General features: G+C 46.5%; 1 protein-coding gene across 2 annotated transcripts in view; it reads left to right on the forward strand.

Annotated features, from left to right (window-relative positions):
- Positions 1–18,252, forward strand: part of SPNS2 (SPNS lysolipid transporter 2, sphingosine-1-phosphate) — an 86,086-nt gene extending 67,834 nt beyond the window's left edge. Inside the window, exons 12-13 of one of the 2 annotated variants that reach the window (XM_053275586.1) lie at positions 8,300–8,346; positions 16,279–18,252. In XM_053275586.1, the coding sequence (XP_053131561.1) occupies positions 8,300–8,342 (43 nt within the window). In that variant the 3' untranslated portion in view covers positions 8,343–8,346; positions 16,279–18,252. The remainder of the gene's footprint in view (positions 1–8,299; positions 8,347–16,278) is intronic. The other variant, XM_053275587.1, reaches the window with a different exon arrangement.
- The last annotated feature ends 859 nt before the right edge of the window (positions 18,253–19,111 follow it).

Genomic DNA, 19,111 nt, shown 5'->3' on the forward strand with positions numbered 1-19,111 from the left:
TCCGACCATTGGTCTGTCTAGCTCAGTATTGTCTACCCAGACTGGCAGCGGCTTCTCCAAGGTTGCAGGCAGGAGTCTCTCTCAGCTTTCTCTTGGAGATGCCGGGGAAGGAACTTGGAACCTTCTCCTCTTCCCAGAGCCAGCCCCGTCCCGAGGAGAAGACCTTCCAGTCCTCACACATGGAGTCTCCCATCCAATTGCAAGCCAAGGCAGACCCTGCTTAGCAAAGGGGACAATTCATGCTGGCTACCACAAGACCAGCTCTCCTCTCTGGTGGAAGTGGCTTGTCAGCCAGCTGCGCTTGGTGGATGGCCACATTCTTCGACTATTGGGCCACCATGTCTGCTAGCCACCGCCCTCCTCATCTGCCGCCATTGGCAGAGAGCTGGTGGGGCTGGCTGGTGACATCACTGTCTGGTGACGTGCTGGCCATTGTCGACAGTGGACAGCACTCTTGACATGCTCAGAGGCTGGCAGCTCGGATTCCCATCCTTTTGCAAGCAGTGCCTGGAGAGCCCGTGTGGGGCTGTGACCAGACTTGGACTGATGAGACGCGTGTTCAACATCTTGTTCAGCCATGACTCTGGTTGACCCAGAAGTCACCCTTTTGGCCTACCTTGCAGGGTGGTTGTGAGGAAGAAAGGGAGGAGAGCCTTCTGCGCCCTCCTCGGAGAAAAGGAGGGATAGGAAAGATAGATATAAATTGTGCATGTGTATATATAATATTATTCGAGGCTCCCAAGTCACTCCCTGAAAGGTGATGCTTTCCGGAGCCTTTACTATTGTTTGGGGAAACAGAGAAAAAGATCTACCTGGGCTCCGTGTTTTGCAGTACCGATCTGGACCGTCTCCCTGTGGGCAACTCCAGTAATTCGGAAGACTCTGCCACTTGATAAATCCCACATGAGATTTTTGGGGGTTAGTTGGTTTTTTCCCCGCTTTTCTACTCGCCAGCCAGGAGTGGCTGAGTGGGTGGGTAAGTTCTGCCATATATATAAATATTTCGGTAGCCAACATAAGACGTGGAGAATGCTGACATCCTCCTTGGAAAGAGAGAGCTTTGGAACGGGCCGGATTTTAAAAAATTATCATTTGTGGGCGGACGTTCCCAAACATGTGGTCTCGCAAGCATCTTTGGGGTTCGTCCTCTGTGATGCGGTTTTTTAAGCTTGTGTGTTTAGTGCTTTTGCCATACCCCTGTCTTTATTTTAACTTATTATGAGTTTAGGGCTCATAATCCCGCCAGCAATTCTGTGGCTCAGTTGGGCAGATGGCAAATTTCCTTTGTTTGGAATGGGCCAGGCCTTCAGCTGTGGCTAAAACAAAGAAATTCCAGGAGTTCCCAACCTTGGGGCCCCAGATGATGTTGTTGGACTACAACTCCCATCATCCCCAGCTGCAATAGCCTTGGTTCCCAACCTTGGAGCCCCAGATGATGTTGGATTCCAACTCCCATCATCCCCAGCCACAATGGCCTTGGTTCCCAACCTTTGGGGCCCCAGATCTTGTTGGACTACAACTCCCATCATCCCCAGCCTCAATGGCCTTGGTTTCCAACAGTATCAGAGGACCTAAGGTAGGGAAGATCTGATTTATTAAGTTGTTTTTAAAAAATCATTTTGCACAATCTAGTCTGGCTTTGTTGATCATGGGGACAGGGACCAGCTATTCACGGTACCAGAGCTTTGGCACTTATTGCTGTAGGTTTCCTCATCTCTCCCATACTCATGGACTTCCGAAAAGCTAGCTTCCAAACATCATCTTCCTAACTATGAGGACTAGTGCTATGCTGCTTGCTCAAAGAACAAAACGAAGCTACGATTTCTCGGAAGCTGAGTTCTGAGACCCACTGAATCTGGCCTCTCTGCCACAAATGTCTGAGTCTTCAGTAGGCACCACTCCCATGCTTTCAAGCATTGTCATCACCACGAGGACTAGCACCATGCGGGTTGTTTTTAAAAAGAAGCTGGATTCTGGGCTCAGCCTGATTTTGTGTGCTGCTCTGATGAATACCAGCCCAATTTTTCCTTCGCGACCTCCACAGGGAGTGAATCTACCCCCTACCCCATTTTTTTGCGGGGGAGACTTTCTCAAATATTTATATGTATGGTGGGAATCATCTACGCAGTCGGGGCTACTGCCTGCTCAGAAGGGGCGCAGTATTGGCAGGCTACTCATGATTGAAAAACAAAACCCAACGCCATGAATCAGGCGATTGTAAACTTGGCTCCGAAACCATGAAATTAAGTAAATTGCTTAACGCCGCAGGAGGAGGAATTGGCAATACTGCTCAAGTGCGGTGGGAGGAGGAGACGGATCTTCTGAAAGCATACGCTGCTTCCTTTACGGTTGCATTGCATGTGTTTCCACTGTACTGTGCAACACACGCACACACCCCAAAAAACTTTGCACAGGCACAGTGTCACTGAAGAGGGGGTCCACCAATCCACACGCCACTGGGGTGGCTGCTCCGTTAAAGAAATCGTGGCCGGCTGATCATACGGGCGTGACTCAGTTAAATGTGTGCATGTTTCCATAGGAATATGATTGATATCGCTGATTCATTCGGATCTATTTAGAATTCTGTTCTTCGGCGCTCTAAGGGAACAGAGCAATAGTTGGGAAGGGTGCTCTTTGTTTTTCGCTGATGGGACGGGTCACAGAAGGCACCTTCTCAAGAGACTCGCTCCTGGACAGGAGAAGAGGCAGCTTGCCTCTTCAGCAGCGGCAGAGGGGTGACTTGCCTCCTCTTGCAGTGGCCGAATATCTTCTTTATTTTTAGTTGATGGGCAGGGTCACAGAAGGCACCTTCTCAAGAGACTCTCTCTCCTGTACAGGAGAAGGGGTGGCTTACCTCTATGGTGGTGAAGGGGTGGCTTGCCTCTTTGGCGGTGGCTGAATATCTTCTTTATTTTTAGTTGATGGGCAGAGTCACAAAGGGCACCTTTTCAAGAGACTCTCTCTCCTGTATGGGAGAAGGGGTGGCTTGCCTCTTTGGCAGCGAAGAGGTGGCTTGCCTCTTTGGCAGTGGCTGAATATCTTCTTTATTTTTAGTTGATGGGCAGAGTCACAAAGGGCACCTTTTCAAGAGACTCTCTCTCCTGTATGGGAGAAGGGGTGGCTTGCCTCTTTGGCAGCGAAGAGGTGGCTTGCCTCTTTGGGGGTGGCTGAATATTTTCTTTATTTTTAGTTGATGGGCAGGGTCACAGAAGGCCCCTTCTCAAGAGACTCTCTCCTGGATAGGAGAAGAGGCAGCTTGACTCTTTGGTGGAGGGATGGCTTGCTTCTTCCAGCCTATCTGTAGCTTTCACAAATCAGAAATGGGTCTTTTCCGGAGATTTCCTGAACCTGTCTCAGGTGTACGTACGCTTGAGAAATCATGGCTGTGGGATATGGTGTGAATTTGGTCCCAGTGCCAGGAGATTTTCAGCGGGGGAGTGAAAACATCTAATGCTAAATGAAACTGAACGTTTCGTGCTAAAACAAACGTTAGCATCGGTCTTTTTAGCAACAAGGATTTGATACAGGAGGGAGGGAGCCCTCCCCAGGCAACTTGTCTATTTTTATTTCCGTCTCCCCTCCAACATCCTTCCTCTTTCCATTTCTACCATCTGACTCGTCTAGGGATGTTACTCCGCAGCCAGCCTCCAAACCGTCTTGCCCCACTGATCCAGGAGACCAGGACGGGTCCTATAGAATGAATTTATTTTCTGGCTTTCTGGCTTTCACTGCAGAATCCGCATTTGACCTCTTTTTCCACATTTGGTCCAAGACCAAATTCAGCACAGACCATTCTTTAAAAAACCACACCACCAAAATCAACATACCTGTCAATCAAGTAGCAAATAAAGTGGTAAACACAAGATTATTTATTTATTTTAATCAACCTCTGATAAATTTGGATGGTCTTTCTCCTGACAACTTGATGGGGAAAGCGTAGGTGTCAAGCAGACATTTCTGGGGTATTCCAGAGGTGGAACCGAGGAAGCTGCCATATACTGAGTCAGACCATGGGTCCATCTAGCTCAGTATTGTCAACCCAGACTGGCAGCGGCTTCTCGAAGGTTGCAGGCAGAAATCTCTCTCAGCCCTATCTTGGAGATGCTGCCAGGGAGGGAACTGGGAACCTTCTGCATATAAAGCAGATGTTCAGCCACTAACTTGCGGCCCCATCCCCAAATCTATAGTCACATTTTCTTCTTTTTAAAAAAATCAAATACTCTTGAATTCAGGTAAATACAGTCGACATCCTTCACAGGCCTCCTGTGACGCTTTTAATTCTAATTAGGAATAGCCACTTTGGGCTTAAGATTAAACCCATTTGTCACGAGCTCGGTTGGGTGTTCAGGGCCGCAGGCTTTGCTAATGCATGGATCCGGGTGTCGTACTGTCCTGAGAAGCAGTTGGGGGTTGGAACAATTCCTGCGGGGAAATCCCTTATCAGCCCTATAGGTTAGTTAGCGAGTGCAAGCTTTGGGACTCGCCCGTAAATGATCCCCGTTGTGCTGACAAAGCAGATTCCTATCCAGAGCAGGGGCTGATCTTGATGACCTCTAAGGTCCCTTCCTACTCTTAACATGCTCTGACTTGATCTGTCACTCACATGCAGAGTCCTGGCTCCTTGCTGTGTCTTCTTGATCTGGACTCCTACCCGCCCCCTCCACCCTTGTGGGAGGAAGCCACATTTTTCGGTGATCTAATCAGCAGTGGCTTTTCCTTCGGGCGCATCGGCCCCTCTTTCAGCAAACAGACCCGGCTCCCTTGAGGGTTGGGGGTAGCTGTCATGGTGCATCAGGAGCTTGGTTACTGGACAGAGTATTTTTAGCTCTGAAGCCTTTTCCCCCTCTCAAAACCACAGGGACACAGGCAGCTGCTGCCTACTGAGTCAGACCCTTGGTCCATCTAGCTCAGTATTGTCTACCCAGACTGGCAGCGGCTTCTCCAGGGTTGCAGGCAGGAGTCTCTCTTAGCCCTATCTGGAGATGCTTCCAGGGATTGAACCGGGAATCAGACCCTCAGTTTGTTTAGCCGAGTATTGTACACACAGACTGGCAGCATCTCTCTTATTAAAAAAATGTTCATGATAAAAGAACGTAAAAATTCAAGTACCAGGTGCCAGCTTCCAATATGGTGTTCTTGTTTGCGGATGAGAGAATGCCTCTCCTGACCCAGAACCCTTACCACCTGCATGGGAGCCATGGTTGCTAATAGAACCTCCATGTTCAAGGGCAGTGAACATGTTCAAGGGCAGTTCAGTACTAGTGACTGGGAGACAGACGAGGGAGGGTTACTTTATTCAGACCCTGAGCTTCTCAAAAATGCCCCAGCCAGGTCCTCAACACAAGTGCCTTTCTGAGATGTAATGAGCCCGTAATTTGACTTTGCAGAGCTCTTTATTTATTTATTATTTATTTATTTTTACATTTCTATATCGCCTTTCGTTAAAAGAAAACCCCAAGGCGGTTTACAAAAATTAAAACATACAATAAAAGCAATAAAAACACCAAGCAATAAAAACACCAAGCTAAAAACATATCAAACAAGCATAAAAAACAAGACAACAGATAAAAACACACAGAAGCCGCAGTAAAAACGATCATGTAAAAGCCTGGGTAAAAAGCCAAGTCTTTAAAAGCTTTCTAAAAGCTGTGATGGAGTCTGAGGAACGAATGGCCACTGGGAGAGCATTCCAGAGTCTAGGAGCAGCAACAGAGAAGGCCCTGTCCCGAGTGCACGACAGCCGAGCCTCCCTCATTGTCGGCACCCGGAGCAGGGCCCCCTCAGATGTCCTCGTCAAGTGGGCAGCAACCCTTGGGAGCAGGTGGTCCCTCAAATACCCTGGGCCCAAACCGTTTAGGGCTTTAAAGGTCAAAACCAGCACCTTGAATTGGACCCGGAAACGAACCGGCAGCCAGTGCAGCTCTTTCAAAATGGGGGTGATATGTTCCCAATGGGCAGCTCCAGATAAAACCCTCGCTGCCACGTTTTGCACTAGCTGCAGTTTCCGGATATTCTTCAAGGGCAGCCCCACGTAGAGTGTGTTACAGTAATCCAGCTGCGACGTGACTAAGGCGTGGGTAACCATGGCCAGATCTGCCTTCTCGAGAAAGGGACGCAGCTGGCGCACCAGCCGAAGCCGTGCAAAGGCACCCCTGGCCACCGCCTCCACCTGAGCTTCCCAAAGCAGAGCCGGGTCCAGTAGTACCCCCAAGCTGTGTACTTGCTCCTTCAAGGGGAGTGCAACCCCATCAAGAACCGGTAAAATCTCCTCATCCCGATTGGCTCTCCTACTGACCAACAGTACCTCCGTCTTAATCCGGATTCAATTTCAGTTTATTAGCCCACATCCACCCCATCACGGCCTCCAGCCCCCGATTCAGGACATCCACCACCTCCCTAGGATCAGATGACAAGGAGAGATAGAGCTGAGTGTTATCCGCATATTGCTGACAACTCAGTCCATGTCCCCGGATGACCTCTCCCAGCGGCTTCATGTAGATGTTAAACAGCATGGGGGACAAGACCAATCCCTGCGGGACCCCACAGGCCAACGGCCACGGGGCCGAGCAGTAGTCCCCCAGCACCACCTTCTGGAACCTCCCCCCAAGAAAGGACCGGAACCACTGCAACGCAGTGCCTCCGATTCCCATACTCAAGAGGCGGCCCAGAAGGATACCATGGTCAATGGTATCGAATGCCACCGAGAGGTCCAGCAGAACCAACAGGGACGCACTCCCCCTGTCTAGTTCCCGGCGTAGGTCATCCACTAGAGCGACCAAGGCAGTCTCAGTCCCATACCCGGGGTGGAAGCCAGATTGAAAAGGGTCCAGATAATCCGTATCATCCTAGACCCTCTGCAGCTCTTCTGATGATATACATGGTACAGCTTGCGATTTCGTTAGCAGCTTGGTCAGTTTTTCTAGGATTGATGGGAGTAGGGCATTCAGATGAAACCAGAGATTTAAGTATTATCCTAATAGATAAAGCCCCTTGTTGGACTTCCAGGCAAGTTCAGGAAATTAATTCTACGTCATAGAATGTTTTAATGCAGTGCTTGCAAATTAAAAGAACAGTTTGAAATGTGTGGGGTTTCAGCTTCAGACATGATTCACTTTATAGAATAACTAATATGGTAAATTGGAATCATCGTCAATTTGGATCTTAGACCTTCTGTTTCCCTTGGGCGTAATGTTTTTTGTGAATTATAGTGATCTGATTGTCGAGTGTTAAAAAGAAAAATCTGTTGAGAACAGTAAACCGTTAAAAAATAGGATCATTTTCAGCATTTCTGCTAAAACGAAAACAAGCCTCAAACTATTTAATTTATTAATTTAATCCCACTGTGAAATGAAATGCATTCCGCTAATTTCGGTGGTAGGATCCACTCTGCAAGATTTGGTGTCTGTAGGTAATCAGGAAACATGGCTTTATTTTGCACAAATGAATTCTTCAAAATATATTCGATTGTTTAACAATAATTCAACATGGGAGAGGCATTTTGGAAAGTCCAGCTCTTCCTGAAATCCTCCGGCAAACCCTTCCTGGCATCCATTTAGATCTCTTTTTAATTTTTTTTTAAATTAATGACTCATTTCTGAGCGTGTGGGCATGGATAAAATAGCGGCTGCTATAAATTCTCCTTAATTATAGAAGCTTGCAAAGGTGGTGGAATTGAGTTAATCCTGCTGGGAGGAGAGAAGGCGGAGAATTCTTGCAAGGAGCAACAGATCTATGGGGGGAAAGCAGAGAACTGTGACAACAGGTGAAAAGAGGGTTTCCAAATTCCAAGATCTGGTTTTTCTGCCTGTCTTAAAAAAGGGAGTTAGCTTAGAATCTGTGTCGGGATTCTCTGACCTGCCAGTGTTTTGCCTCCATAATGGACTGGGGCACTCTCTCCCACTGGATCCTCAAACCAGCACTGGCTAGTTGTTCGCAGGCCATCCGCGCAGTGGTTCTACCTGGTGAATTAGCAGCCTGCATAGCTCAATTTAAAGCCAGGGCTCCACACTTCTCAGCTGGGGGTGGGGGGTCACCAGAATCACTCACCTAGGGTGCCAAAAACCTTAAGGTCCATGCGGATAGTAAGGCGGTTAAGCCTAGGGAATGACAAGAAGCAGGACCCCTTGGCAATTTCCCCATTGGAGTGGAAAGGGGCCTCCTGGTACAGGTTTGCACAAACTCCACAGAACTGATGCTCAGATACAAGGTGGATGGATCTCTGCTCTTGACATCTGGAGTGGGGTGGGGAGGTTTCGTTTGCAGGGTTTTGCCAATGTGTCACCACCTCCTTCCTCCACAGGGTGAATCAACTTATGGTTCCTCCCACCTCCGTGAAAGTCTGAGTCGGTGAGTAGATCCAAATATTATTATTATTATTTCTTGTTTACACAGTCAGACAGGTGTTATTGACTGGTTTGTTTTATCCAGACATCGAGTCCTTCCCAAGGACCTGGGATGCCAGAATTTTATTGTCAATGGTTATAGATATCGTCGCAGAATATAGGCTGTTCCCAGTAAAGCTGCTTTTTGTAGTTGGCTGATGGTGATTTCTGTGGCCCCGATGGTGTTGAGGTGCTCTTCAAGGTCTTTTGGGACTGCACCCAGGGCGCCAATTACCACTGGGATTATTTGGGTCTTTTTCTGCCACAGCCTTTGAATTTCAATTTGTAGATCTTTGTATTTGGTGATTTTTTCTATTTCTTTTTCTTCTATTCTGCTATCCCCTGGTACTGCTATATCGATTATTTTAACTTGTTTTTCTTTCTTCTCGACTACAGTGATATCTGGTGTATTGTGTAGCAGATGTTTGTCTGTTTGTATTAAGAAGTCCCATAATATTTTTACATCTTCATTTTCTTCAACTTTTTCAATTTTATGGTCCCACCAATTCTTGGCTACAGGTAGCTTGTATTTTTTGCAGATGTTCCAGTGTATCATCCCTGCTACCTTGTCATGCCTTTGTTTGTAGTCAGTCTGTGCGGTCTTTTTACAACAGCTGATCAGGTGGTCCACTGTTTCATCTGCTTCTTTACAAAGGCGGCACTTGCTGTTTGTTGTGGATTTTTCTACTTTTGCTCTTATTGCATTTGTTCTTAGTGCCTGTTCTTGTGCAGCCAGTATTAAACCTTCTGTTTCTTTCTTCAAGTTGCCATTCTTAAGCCATTGCCAGGTCTTGGTGATGTCTGATTTTCCACTTATATTGTGCAAATATTGACCATGAAGGGGCTTATTTCTCCATTTCTCTGCTCGGTTCTTGACTTGTTCTTTCTTGTAGGCCTGTTTTGTTTCATTGGTGTTGAATAGTTTCGCGTTCTTGACCATTTGAAGTGCATCTTCTTCACTGTCCTTGGTATATTCTTCAAGGCCTCTTTTCTCCTCCTCTACTGTTTGATGGACTTGCAGCATTCCTCTTCCACCTGAGCTGCGAGGGAGGTAGAGCCTATCGACATCACTGCGGGGGTGCAGAGCATGATTGATGGTCATGATTTTCCTGGTCTTACGCTCTAGCGTCTCTAGCTCTGCCTGGGTCCAGTCTATTATTCCTGCAGTGTATCTGATAACAGGTATAGCCCAGGTGCTTATGGCTTGTATGGTGTTCCCGCCATTGAGTTTGGATTTGAGGATTTTTCTGACTCTCCTGATGTATTCACTTCCAATTTTTCTTTTAACTTCAGTGTGTGCAATGTTATCAGCCTGGAGAATGCCCAAGTATTTGTAAGGTTCTTTCTCTTCCAGGTTCTTGATGTTGCTTCCATTGGGCAGTTCTATTCCTTCTGTTTTTGTTATTTTCCCTCTTTTCATTATTTATGTAGCACACTTGTCTAGTCCAAACTCCATTGCTATATCGCTACTGAATATACGGACAGTGTTTAGCAGTGATTCGATTTCTGACTGGGACTTTCCATCCAACTTCAGATCGTCCATGTACAGCAGATGGTTGATTTTACTGGATGTTTTTGTTTGGTATCCGAGGCCTGTTTTGTTTAGTATTTGTGAAAGTGGGGTCATGGCGATTACAAACAATAGAGGGGATAGTGCTTGGAAAATGCCTCTTCTAATGCTAACCTGTCCAAGTGCCTCGCCATTGATTGTGTACTCCACATGCTCATTGCTTTTTTAATAAATATCTGAATGTTTTTGCTGACACCAGTTATTTCTAAACATTTTAGTATCCATGTGTGAGGCAATAAATCGAAGGCTTTCTTGTAGTCAATCCATGCAACACTTAGATGTGTTTTTCTTCTCTTGCAGTTTTCTAAAATCATTTTGTCAATCAGCAGCTGGTCTTTTGTGCCTCTAGTGTTTGGGCAATTTCCTTTCTGTTCAACTGGAAGCTGTTTGTTAAGTGTTGCATCACTTCATCTGCTATTATTCCATTTAATAATTTGAACATGGTTGGCAGGCAGGTTATCAGTCTATAATTACTTGGAACTGCACCTTTTGCTGGGTCTTTCATGATGAGATGAGTTTTCCCAGTTGTTAGCCATTGTTCAATATCACCGCCTTGTGATTGAACTGTTTTGATAGTTGTTTATGAAGGCTTGTTAGGTGTTTAAGCCAGAAGCCATGCAGTTCATCGTCGCCTGGCGCAGTCCAATTTTTAATTTTCTTTGCTCTTTCACTTATTAATTCTGGTGTTATTATTAGATCTTGCATTTGTTGGTTACATTTTTTGACCTCTTTCATCCAGCCTGCTTTTTTATTATAATCTATTGGATTGTCCCATAATTTCCGCTAGAATTGCACTGTTTCTTCTTTATTTGGTGTTTCTACGTTTTTTGCAGTTTCTCCTTCTATGCTTTGGTAGAAACGTCTCTGATTCGACTGGAATTGGAGATTCTGCCTGTGTTGTGTAATTCTGGCTTCGTATCTGCTAATCTTCTTTGACACTGCTGTTATTTGCTGCTTTATTATTTCCAGGACTTCTCTAATTTTCCTTGAATCTAGGTGGTATTTTTGGATCAGATACTGTTTGGTGTTTTCATTCTTCAGCTTCTTGTCTTTCATATCTTTCAATTTACTAGCATCTGATCTAAGCCTGGAGATTTTATTTTCTAATCTAATCTTCCATTTAGGTGATGTACTGCTTTCTTTTTTTTACAGGTCCACTGATCTTATATCCGAGCTCTTGTGTTGTTATTGTTGCTGCACTGTACATTAGTTGGTTTGTTTCTTGCAAATTCTTGGTTGTTATTTCTGCAAGTGCAGCATTGACATCTTTTAATGCCTGAGTGAGTTGTTTTCTGGCAACTGTTTTTAGAGCGGGAAGTTTACAAGTCGTATCTGTGCCTGTGTGTGTGCAGGAGCTCTTTGGAGATGGATTTTGGGGTCCCCCGGTTTAAAACAGCAGAATAGATGTTAAAACCCACTACAGCAGGAAGCGGCCTTACACAGGAACATAGGAAGCTGCCATATACTGAGTCAGACCCTTGGTCCATCTAGCTCAGTATTGTCTTCACAGACTGGCAGCGGCTTCTGCAAGGTTGCAGGCAGGAATCTCTCTCAGCCCGATCTCGGAGATGCTGCCAGGGAGGGAACTTGGGGCGTTCTGCATGCAAGCAGGCAGGCGCTCTTCCCAGAGCGGCCCCATTTATCCGCCAAGGGGACTACCTCCCAGTGCTCATGCGTGTGGTCTCTCATTCAAATGAAAATCAGGGCAGATCCTGCTTAGCAAAGGGGACAATTCATGCTTGCTGCCACTAGGCCAGCTCGCCTCCATTGGGATCAAAATATGGATTCAATCTCAACATATAAACTAAAAGTGTAGCCCATAGGTGGACCATGGGTCGGTCTGACTTGTTATGAGGCAGCTTCCAATATTCCTGTGAATCGTGGGTCGGTGTTGCATCACTGCTTTGAATTCTGGCTTTGAGAATCATTTTAGTCCTTTTTCTGTTATGTTTCAATGGATGCACAGCCTGTGTCCCAATTTATTTATTATTGATTCATTTGATTTATAGACCGCCCTTCCAACAATGGCTCTGGGTGGTTTACATCAAAACAAAAGCCATGAAAATCAATTCAGCAATTTAAAATCATTTCAACGCTAAAACCATTACCGTTAAAAATCTTTTAAAACCCACATTAAAAAATTTAAAACCATACCTCTAATTAAAAGCCTGGGTGAATAAATGTCTCCTCAGTGCCTTTTTAAAAGTTGCCAGAGATGGGGAGGCTCTTGTTTCGACAGGGAGCGCCTTCCAAAGTCAAAATTTATGCACGTACATACAGTTACTCACCCAAGTGTATGGACACTTGTGCGCCCCCTTTGCTAAGCAGGGTTTTGTTCTGGTTTGTATTTGGATGGGCAACTCCATGTGAGCACTGTAAGATGTTCGCCATAGGCAGAACATCTCACTGGCAGCATCTCCAGGTAGGGCTGGGTGAGACTCTTGCCTGAAACCTTGGAGGGCTGCTGCCAGTCCGTGTAGGCCATACTGAGCGAGATGGATCAGAGGTCTGACTCCGTATGAGGCAGCTTTCTCTGTTCCCCCTAAATTGCCATATCTGAACAGGGCTTTTACACCCCTGCACGTCCGGGCAGGGAGCTGTGGGTCCCTCACAGCTGGCCAGTTGGGATTCAGAGACGGTTCCCTGCTCTGCAGCGCGGTTGCTGGGTTCAGCGAGCAGCTGCAGCCGTCTTTTTGTCTTCTCCGAGCCTCAATGCTGGGCAGTCACGCAGAGAAGCCCTGGTTCCCAGCCAAGCGCAAACCCCGCACGGGCTATTCTTAGCAACCTCCAGGCAGGCAGCGTGGCCATTTTGAAGGCAGGCTGATGAAGAAATGCTTCCCTGTTGGGTCTCACTGCAGACAATTCCATCAGCCTGGCATTGTCTCTGTTCGGGGCACCAAAAGAAGGCCTCATTGTGGATAAAAACCCGAAATTAGGGGTGAACTGACAAGAATGTGTGCCTGTGTTCTGGATGCATTCTCAACCCACAACTCTCAGATTTCAGGAGAGAAATCTAAAAGCCACTGCCATCAGTTGGCATGTGGCTAACAAATTTTAAGCCCAGCTTCACAGAGGGTGCTGATTTGACTAGCAGCCGTCGGAGTAGGGTGGTGATTCTGTGGGGCTGCCATCAAAAAATATGATCTGGTGGGAAACGCCGCCTGATAATGGAATCTACAGTGGTGTTGCCATTGGGAAATCCCAAATGAGAAGTCACGAATTGTTGCCTTTGCTAAACAGGGTCTGCCCTGGTTTGCATCTGAATGGGAGACTACACATGCGCACTGTAAGAGATTCCCCTTAGGGAATGGGGCCTCTCTGGGAACAGCGTCTACTTGCATGCAGACGTTTCCAGGTTCACTCCCTGGTAGCATCTCCAAGATTAAGGCTGAGAGAGATTCCTGCCTGCAACCTTGGAGAAGCCGCTGCCAGTCTGGGAAGACAATCCTGAGCTAGATGGACCAAGGGTCTGACTCAGTATATGACAGCTTCCTGTGTTCCCCTTTGACACTGCTGTTGGAATAAATAGAAAATACCTAGCATAGATAGATAGATAGATAGATAGATAGATAGATAGATAGATAGATAGATAGATAGATAGAATTCTAACATGGGGTCTCCAACAGGGAGTACTAATTTCCCTAGTACAGTGGTTGCCAGGATGTTGTCCTCCCAGATGTTGTGGAACTACAACTCCCAGCATCCACAGCAACAACTAATTGTGGGTGGGGATGATGGGAGTTGTCATTCAGGAAGATCTGGAGGACCACTGATCAGGAAGCCCTTGCAGTGCTCACAAATGTCATCACCCGTCCAAATGCAAACCAAGGCAAACGCTGCTTAGCAAAGGGGGCCATTCATGCTCGCTACGCAATACCAGCGGTCCAACCCCGAAATGAAGCCACCCATTTCCTTGGGATGTAACCGTGATCAATTAGAAAGCAAGAGCAGCCAGCAAACAGTAATGAAGGATGTTTTAATTGGTGTTTAACCAATTAAACTTAACCAACCATGTTAATTGGTAGGGGTTACTTTATTTACTTATTTATTAGATTTATATACCGCCCTTCCAATACGGCTCAGGGCGGTTCACAACATGATAAAAACAATTAAAAACAAATTAACAATTAAAATCAAACTATTAAAGCACAATAAAACCAATAAAACAGCTAAAAGCCCTGAAAATCAGGGCAACAGTTTAAAACAGTTTAAAACAATTAATCATTTAAAACTCTGGAAGGCCAGGCCAAATAAGTACATTTTAAGGGCTCTCTTGAAGGACAGCAATGATCTCAAATTACGGATTTCTGCCGGGAGTGCATTCCACAGCCCGGGAGCAGCTACAGAGAAGGCCCGCCTCTACGTCGCCACCAGACGAACTGGTGGCAACTGGAGACGGACCTCTTCAGATGACCTTAACGTGCGGTGGGGATCATGTAAAAGAAGGCGCTCTCTTAAATAACTCGGACCTAAGCCATTCAGGGCTTTAAAGGTGATAACCAGCACTTTGTATTTTGCCCGGAAACATATTGGCAGCCAGTGTAGCTGTTTCAAAACAGGAAAAATATGGTCTCTCCGGGTTGCCCCAGAGACCGGTCTGGCTGCCGAATTCTGAACTAACTGAAGTTTCCAGACTACGAACAAAGGCAGCCCCACGTAGAGCGCATTGCAGTAGTCAAGCCGGGAGGTTACCAGCTGATGCACCACTGTTTTGAGGTCATCCCCTCCGAGGAATGGACGCAGCTGTCAAATCAGCCAAAGGTGATAGAAAGCACTCCTGGTCATGGCCTCCACCTGAGATACCAGGGTGAGGCCTGGGTCCAGGAGTACTCCCAAGCTGCGCACCTGCTCCTTCTGGGGGAGTGTAACCCCATTCAGCACAGGGAAATCTAACTCATCCCTCAGATTCTGAGCCCCCACAATGAGCACCTCCGTCTTACTTGGATTCAGCTTCAATTTGTTCTCCCTCATCCAGCCCATTACGGCCTGTAGGCAGGTATTTAGAGAATGAGTGCCATTTCCTGAAGATGAAAAGGGGAAGTAGATTTGGGTGTCATCAGCATACTGATAGCACTCAGCACCAAATCTCCTGATGTCCTCACCCAGCAGTTTCATGTAGATATTAAAAAGCATTGGTGACAGAAGTGCGCTTTGAAGTGCACTTTGAAGTGCGCTTGCTTGAAATTCCAGATAGGAAATTCAGGGTTTAGACCAGACCTGTGCTACTGTATGTCTGTTGAACACAATATCTCAACATCTGCGTATGAGTACAAATCTGTATTTCTTTATTAAAAATCTGTATGGCATACATTGTCCTCAGATTTGATGTGCATTGGACCTACAATCAGGAGGAGAGCTGGTCTTGGGGTGAATTGTCCCCTTTTCTAAGCAGGATCTGCCCTGGTTTGCATTTGGATGGGAGACTACATGTGAGCACTGTAAGATATTCCCTTCAGGGGATGGGTCCGCTCTGGGAAGAGCATCTGCCTGCTTGCTTGGAGAAGGTCCTAGATTCCCTCCCTGGCAGCATCTCCAGATAGGGCTGAGGGAGACCCCTGCCTGTAACCTCGGAGAAGCCACTGCCAGTCTGGGTTGACAGTACTGAGCTAAATGGACCACGAGTCTGACTAAGTATAAGGCAGCTTCAATGCGTGAAATTGTACACACGTACAAAGTAATGTCTGATTCTGTTCACATGATGATCAATGCAGGTACAATCTGTCTAGTGTATGCACAGTTGACATTATGTTCAATGCATGTAAAGTAGTAGACCCTGCTTTTAAGAGGATCAGTACCCAAGTCCGCTTTTACAGTGAATGCATGCACAGCCATTCATACAGAACACAGACTTCTGTGCAAGCATGCATATGCGCAGACAGCGTAAGGTCCGAAATAAAGCTTGTGTGAATGGCGATACACGCCTTTTATTCCAGAAGCAAATCTGGAGACAGGCCCTCTGAAACGTTGGGTGCAAATAGGAAATGTTCTACCATGCATGCGTTCAACACAGCATGCGAGCAACTGCGCATGTGCACACAGATTGAATGTGTATGCTTGCTTGCTTGCTTAGCAGCCAGGCAGTCTGAATAAGTGGCATGGCTTCCTTTCAAATCAGGAACGCAGGAATCCTAAAGGCCGCCATGCTTTCCGTCGAAAACAAGGTTTTGTTTTTCTCCTCTGGACTGCTGCCCCTTGGATTCCAGCCACGTTAGCTTAATGGTCCAAGTTAGTGTCTCCGTACGAAGGATGGGACAGACACGCGACCGTCGCTCTTTGAAGGCCTGCACCCCACACGCTAACAGCATCTCTTTGTTCCTTTCTCTACAGCTGCTATCTCGGACGATGAAGGAAACCTTTTGTGAGCGCCAGGGGCTGCTGGACCCCCGAGACCACCTGCAAGAGACCTCCTGCTCCACCACCCTTGCTTCCCTCCCTGTGCTTGGAGTGAGGGGATAATCCAACTGGGGAGAAGACCAGGAGACCTGTTGTGACAGCAAGCTGGCGTTGCTTCAACCTCAACTGTGGACTTGTATGGACAGCGCTAGGGTTCACAGTCAGACTAAGCAAGGTCCCTCACCCCCATTCCTGTGGGCCTCTTCCAATGGCGTCTGTGCCCCCCCCCCCGAGAAGGGTTCACCCAAAGGACTGTGAGTACAGCTGCACTGTCGGCGGACGGAGATGCTCATTTGGGTCAATGGGACAAAACGTTCCTCCAGTTTAAAACATTGCTGTGTTGTTCAGCAAACTCCTCTCTAGCTGGAGATGACCTCCCAGCATGAGAAACCAGCCAAACGTCATGATACCTTCTTACGAGTTCACCACCTCCTAAGAATCTTTCTCTTTTCAAATGGCTGAAGCAGTGGGATGGAGCATGTTTGGAAGGGTGTGTTTGAGCTACCTCGGACCCTCCTGCCCCCCACTAGTGGGTTTCTCTTTAGACCAGCAGGAATTTGTGTTTTTCAAATTCCCCTTAAGAAATCCAGGCGTAATTTCAGTGGTCTTGTGAGGTGTGGTGGGGTGCAATGGCGGTCCAAGAGCTCTAGCGTAGAATCTTCAGTGGGAATGGTCCTCCAGGGCAGAGAGAGAGAGTTGGCTAGAGTGCCCGTTTTCAATGGCAACCGATTGCTCAACACGATGCAAGAGATTATTCCCCAGCAGAGGGGAACGGCGTTAAGGTTTAGTTCTGTGTTTTTGCTGGGAAATGAAGTGTGTTGCTGCTGGATAAGAACGCGGGAACAGAGGATCTCTGTCGTAATGGCGGTTGCGAAAGCTTGGTTCTAGAGGGACGGGTGGCTGTGAGCCAATGATTCCGAGGATTTAATTTCCGTCAGCAACGCTTGTGCTTTCCGAGTCATAGATGCACAGATGCCCTTTGGACTACACAGAGTCAGTTCTCACCGCAGATCGCTGCTGGTCCAGAAAGAGATGCTGGTTCAGCACTGGCATGCCAAATCTCTCCCCCGCAACTCGGACATACTTTCTTCCTGTTACATAGGAACATAGGAAACTGCCATATACTGAGTCAGACCATCGGTCTATCTAGCTCAGTATTGTCTTCACAGACTGGCAGCGACTTCTCCAAGGTTGCAGGCAGGAATCTTTGGAGACTCTTCAAATCTCTGGAGACTGTTCAAATTCCTGTGGTGTTGGCGCTACAGTCATTTGGGAAAGAGCTGGACCCAAGATGGACAAAATACTGCGGACTGCAAAAACGAGGCATTCTTCCTTGTGAGTGGCGTGGGAAGTTCTGAGCAAGCTTCAGGGTTGCACAGAACTCTTCAGCAAAGGGACTGGAGAAAGGTAGCGGATTCTCAGTGCATAGTAGCAGATCAGGCAGAAGTATGCATCGGAGTTGGAAAAACATCAGAATGGTGTTTAATCTCTGCTACCAAAAACGCCTGAAAAGGGTATATAAAGAAAGTTTAATGCCGTCCATGGAGGTAAATGTTTGTCTCCTTTGCCCCACGCCACCGACGAATGATTTGGGTCATTTTGCCCTGTAGCTCTTTTGTAAAGTGACACTTTAACAAATCACTTTGGCAACACGAAGGGATGGGAGTATTCTATGTATGTTTTCTTGTTATACAAGGGTCAGCAATAGTTTTCTGATTTTTTTTCAGAAGCAAAAAAAAAATCTATAAAATGGCTATTTTATTTTTTAAGAGTTATACAAATGGATTGTGGATCTCAGAGTATAAAGAAAAAAATAGTCACATTCTATATAAATATAAATATATATATATGACACATATATACAACGCTATGTAAATTAAGGAATAAAAGAAAAGTATTTAAAACACACTTCTCACCTTGCCGGTATCCTTTCTCTCATGCCTGGGGTTGCCATCTCTGCTTACCATGGCTTGCTTTGAAATAAATCTCTTCCTCGAGTGTTTTACAGGCTCTCCTGTAGAGGCAAGATCTGAAGAGTCTCAGCGCCCACCAAGAGCACAGGAGATCTACTTAACGGTATGATGCTTTCATTGCCGAGTCTAAGATAAAATGATTGGGTTATCTGCTTCGATTAAAAAGCCAGACCACCAGAAAGAGATACTGAATGGTTTGCGGAAGAGGACTGCTTAAGTTGCTTGTCCTCAGGGCCTAGATTCAATACCCTAGCTTGAAACTAGGGTGTTATTTCACACCACCTCTGCTAGGGCTTTTTTTTTTTTTACAAAGCTGGGGTGATGGACACCATCAGGGGGAAGGAATGCTCATTGGTGATTTTTGCCGCCTGCCCCCCAGAGATGAGGTGAGAGGGTTTCAGCTTTCCGTGTGCTTTCCTTGTCCCGACAATTGAGCCAAATTTGCAACGGTATTCCAAAAGCTTTAAAAACTTACAAACCATAATCTGTGGAATTCCCTGACACAGGATGTGGCAATGGCCACTAGCTTGGACGGCGTTAAAAGGGGCTTGGACAAAATCATGGCGGACGGGTCTGTTCATGGCTGTCCTCATCATCTGTGCACCAGTATCTGTATATTGACAGTATCTGTATCATCCTTTTGACATCTTTTTCAGACTGCACTTATAGCTATGGAAGCCCTCAGCAACTCCCAGAAATTCCTCCCGGCTATGACTAGCCTATTTTTAAACCATCTGTGAGACTTCTAAATATTAGGGAAATATCCCAACTTCACACCAAAAACCAGGATGTGT

This window comes from Hemicordylus capensis, chromosome 12 (assembly GCF_027244095.1).
Source record: "Hemicordylus capensis ecotype Gifberg chromosome 12, rHemCap1.1.pri, whole genome shotgun sequence".
Classification (NCBI taxonomy): Eukaryota; Metazoa; Chordata; class Lepidosauria; order Squamata; family Cordylidae; genus Hemicordylus; species Hemicordylus capensis.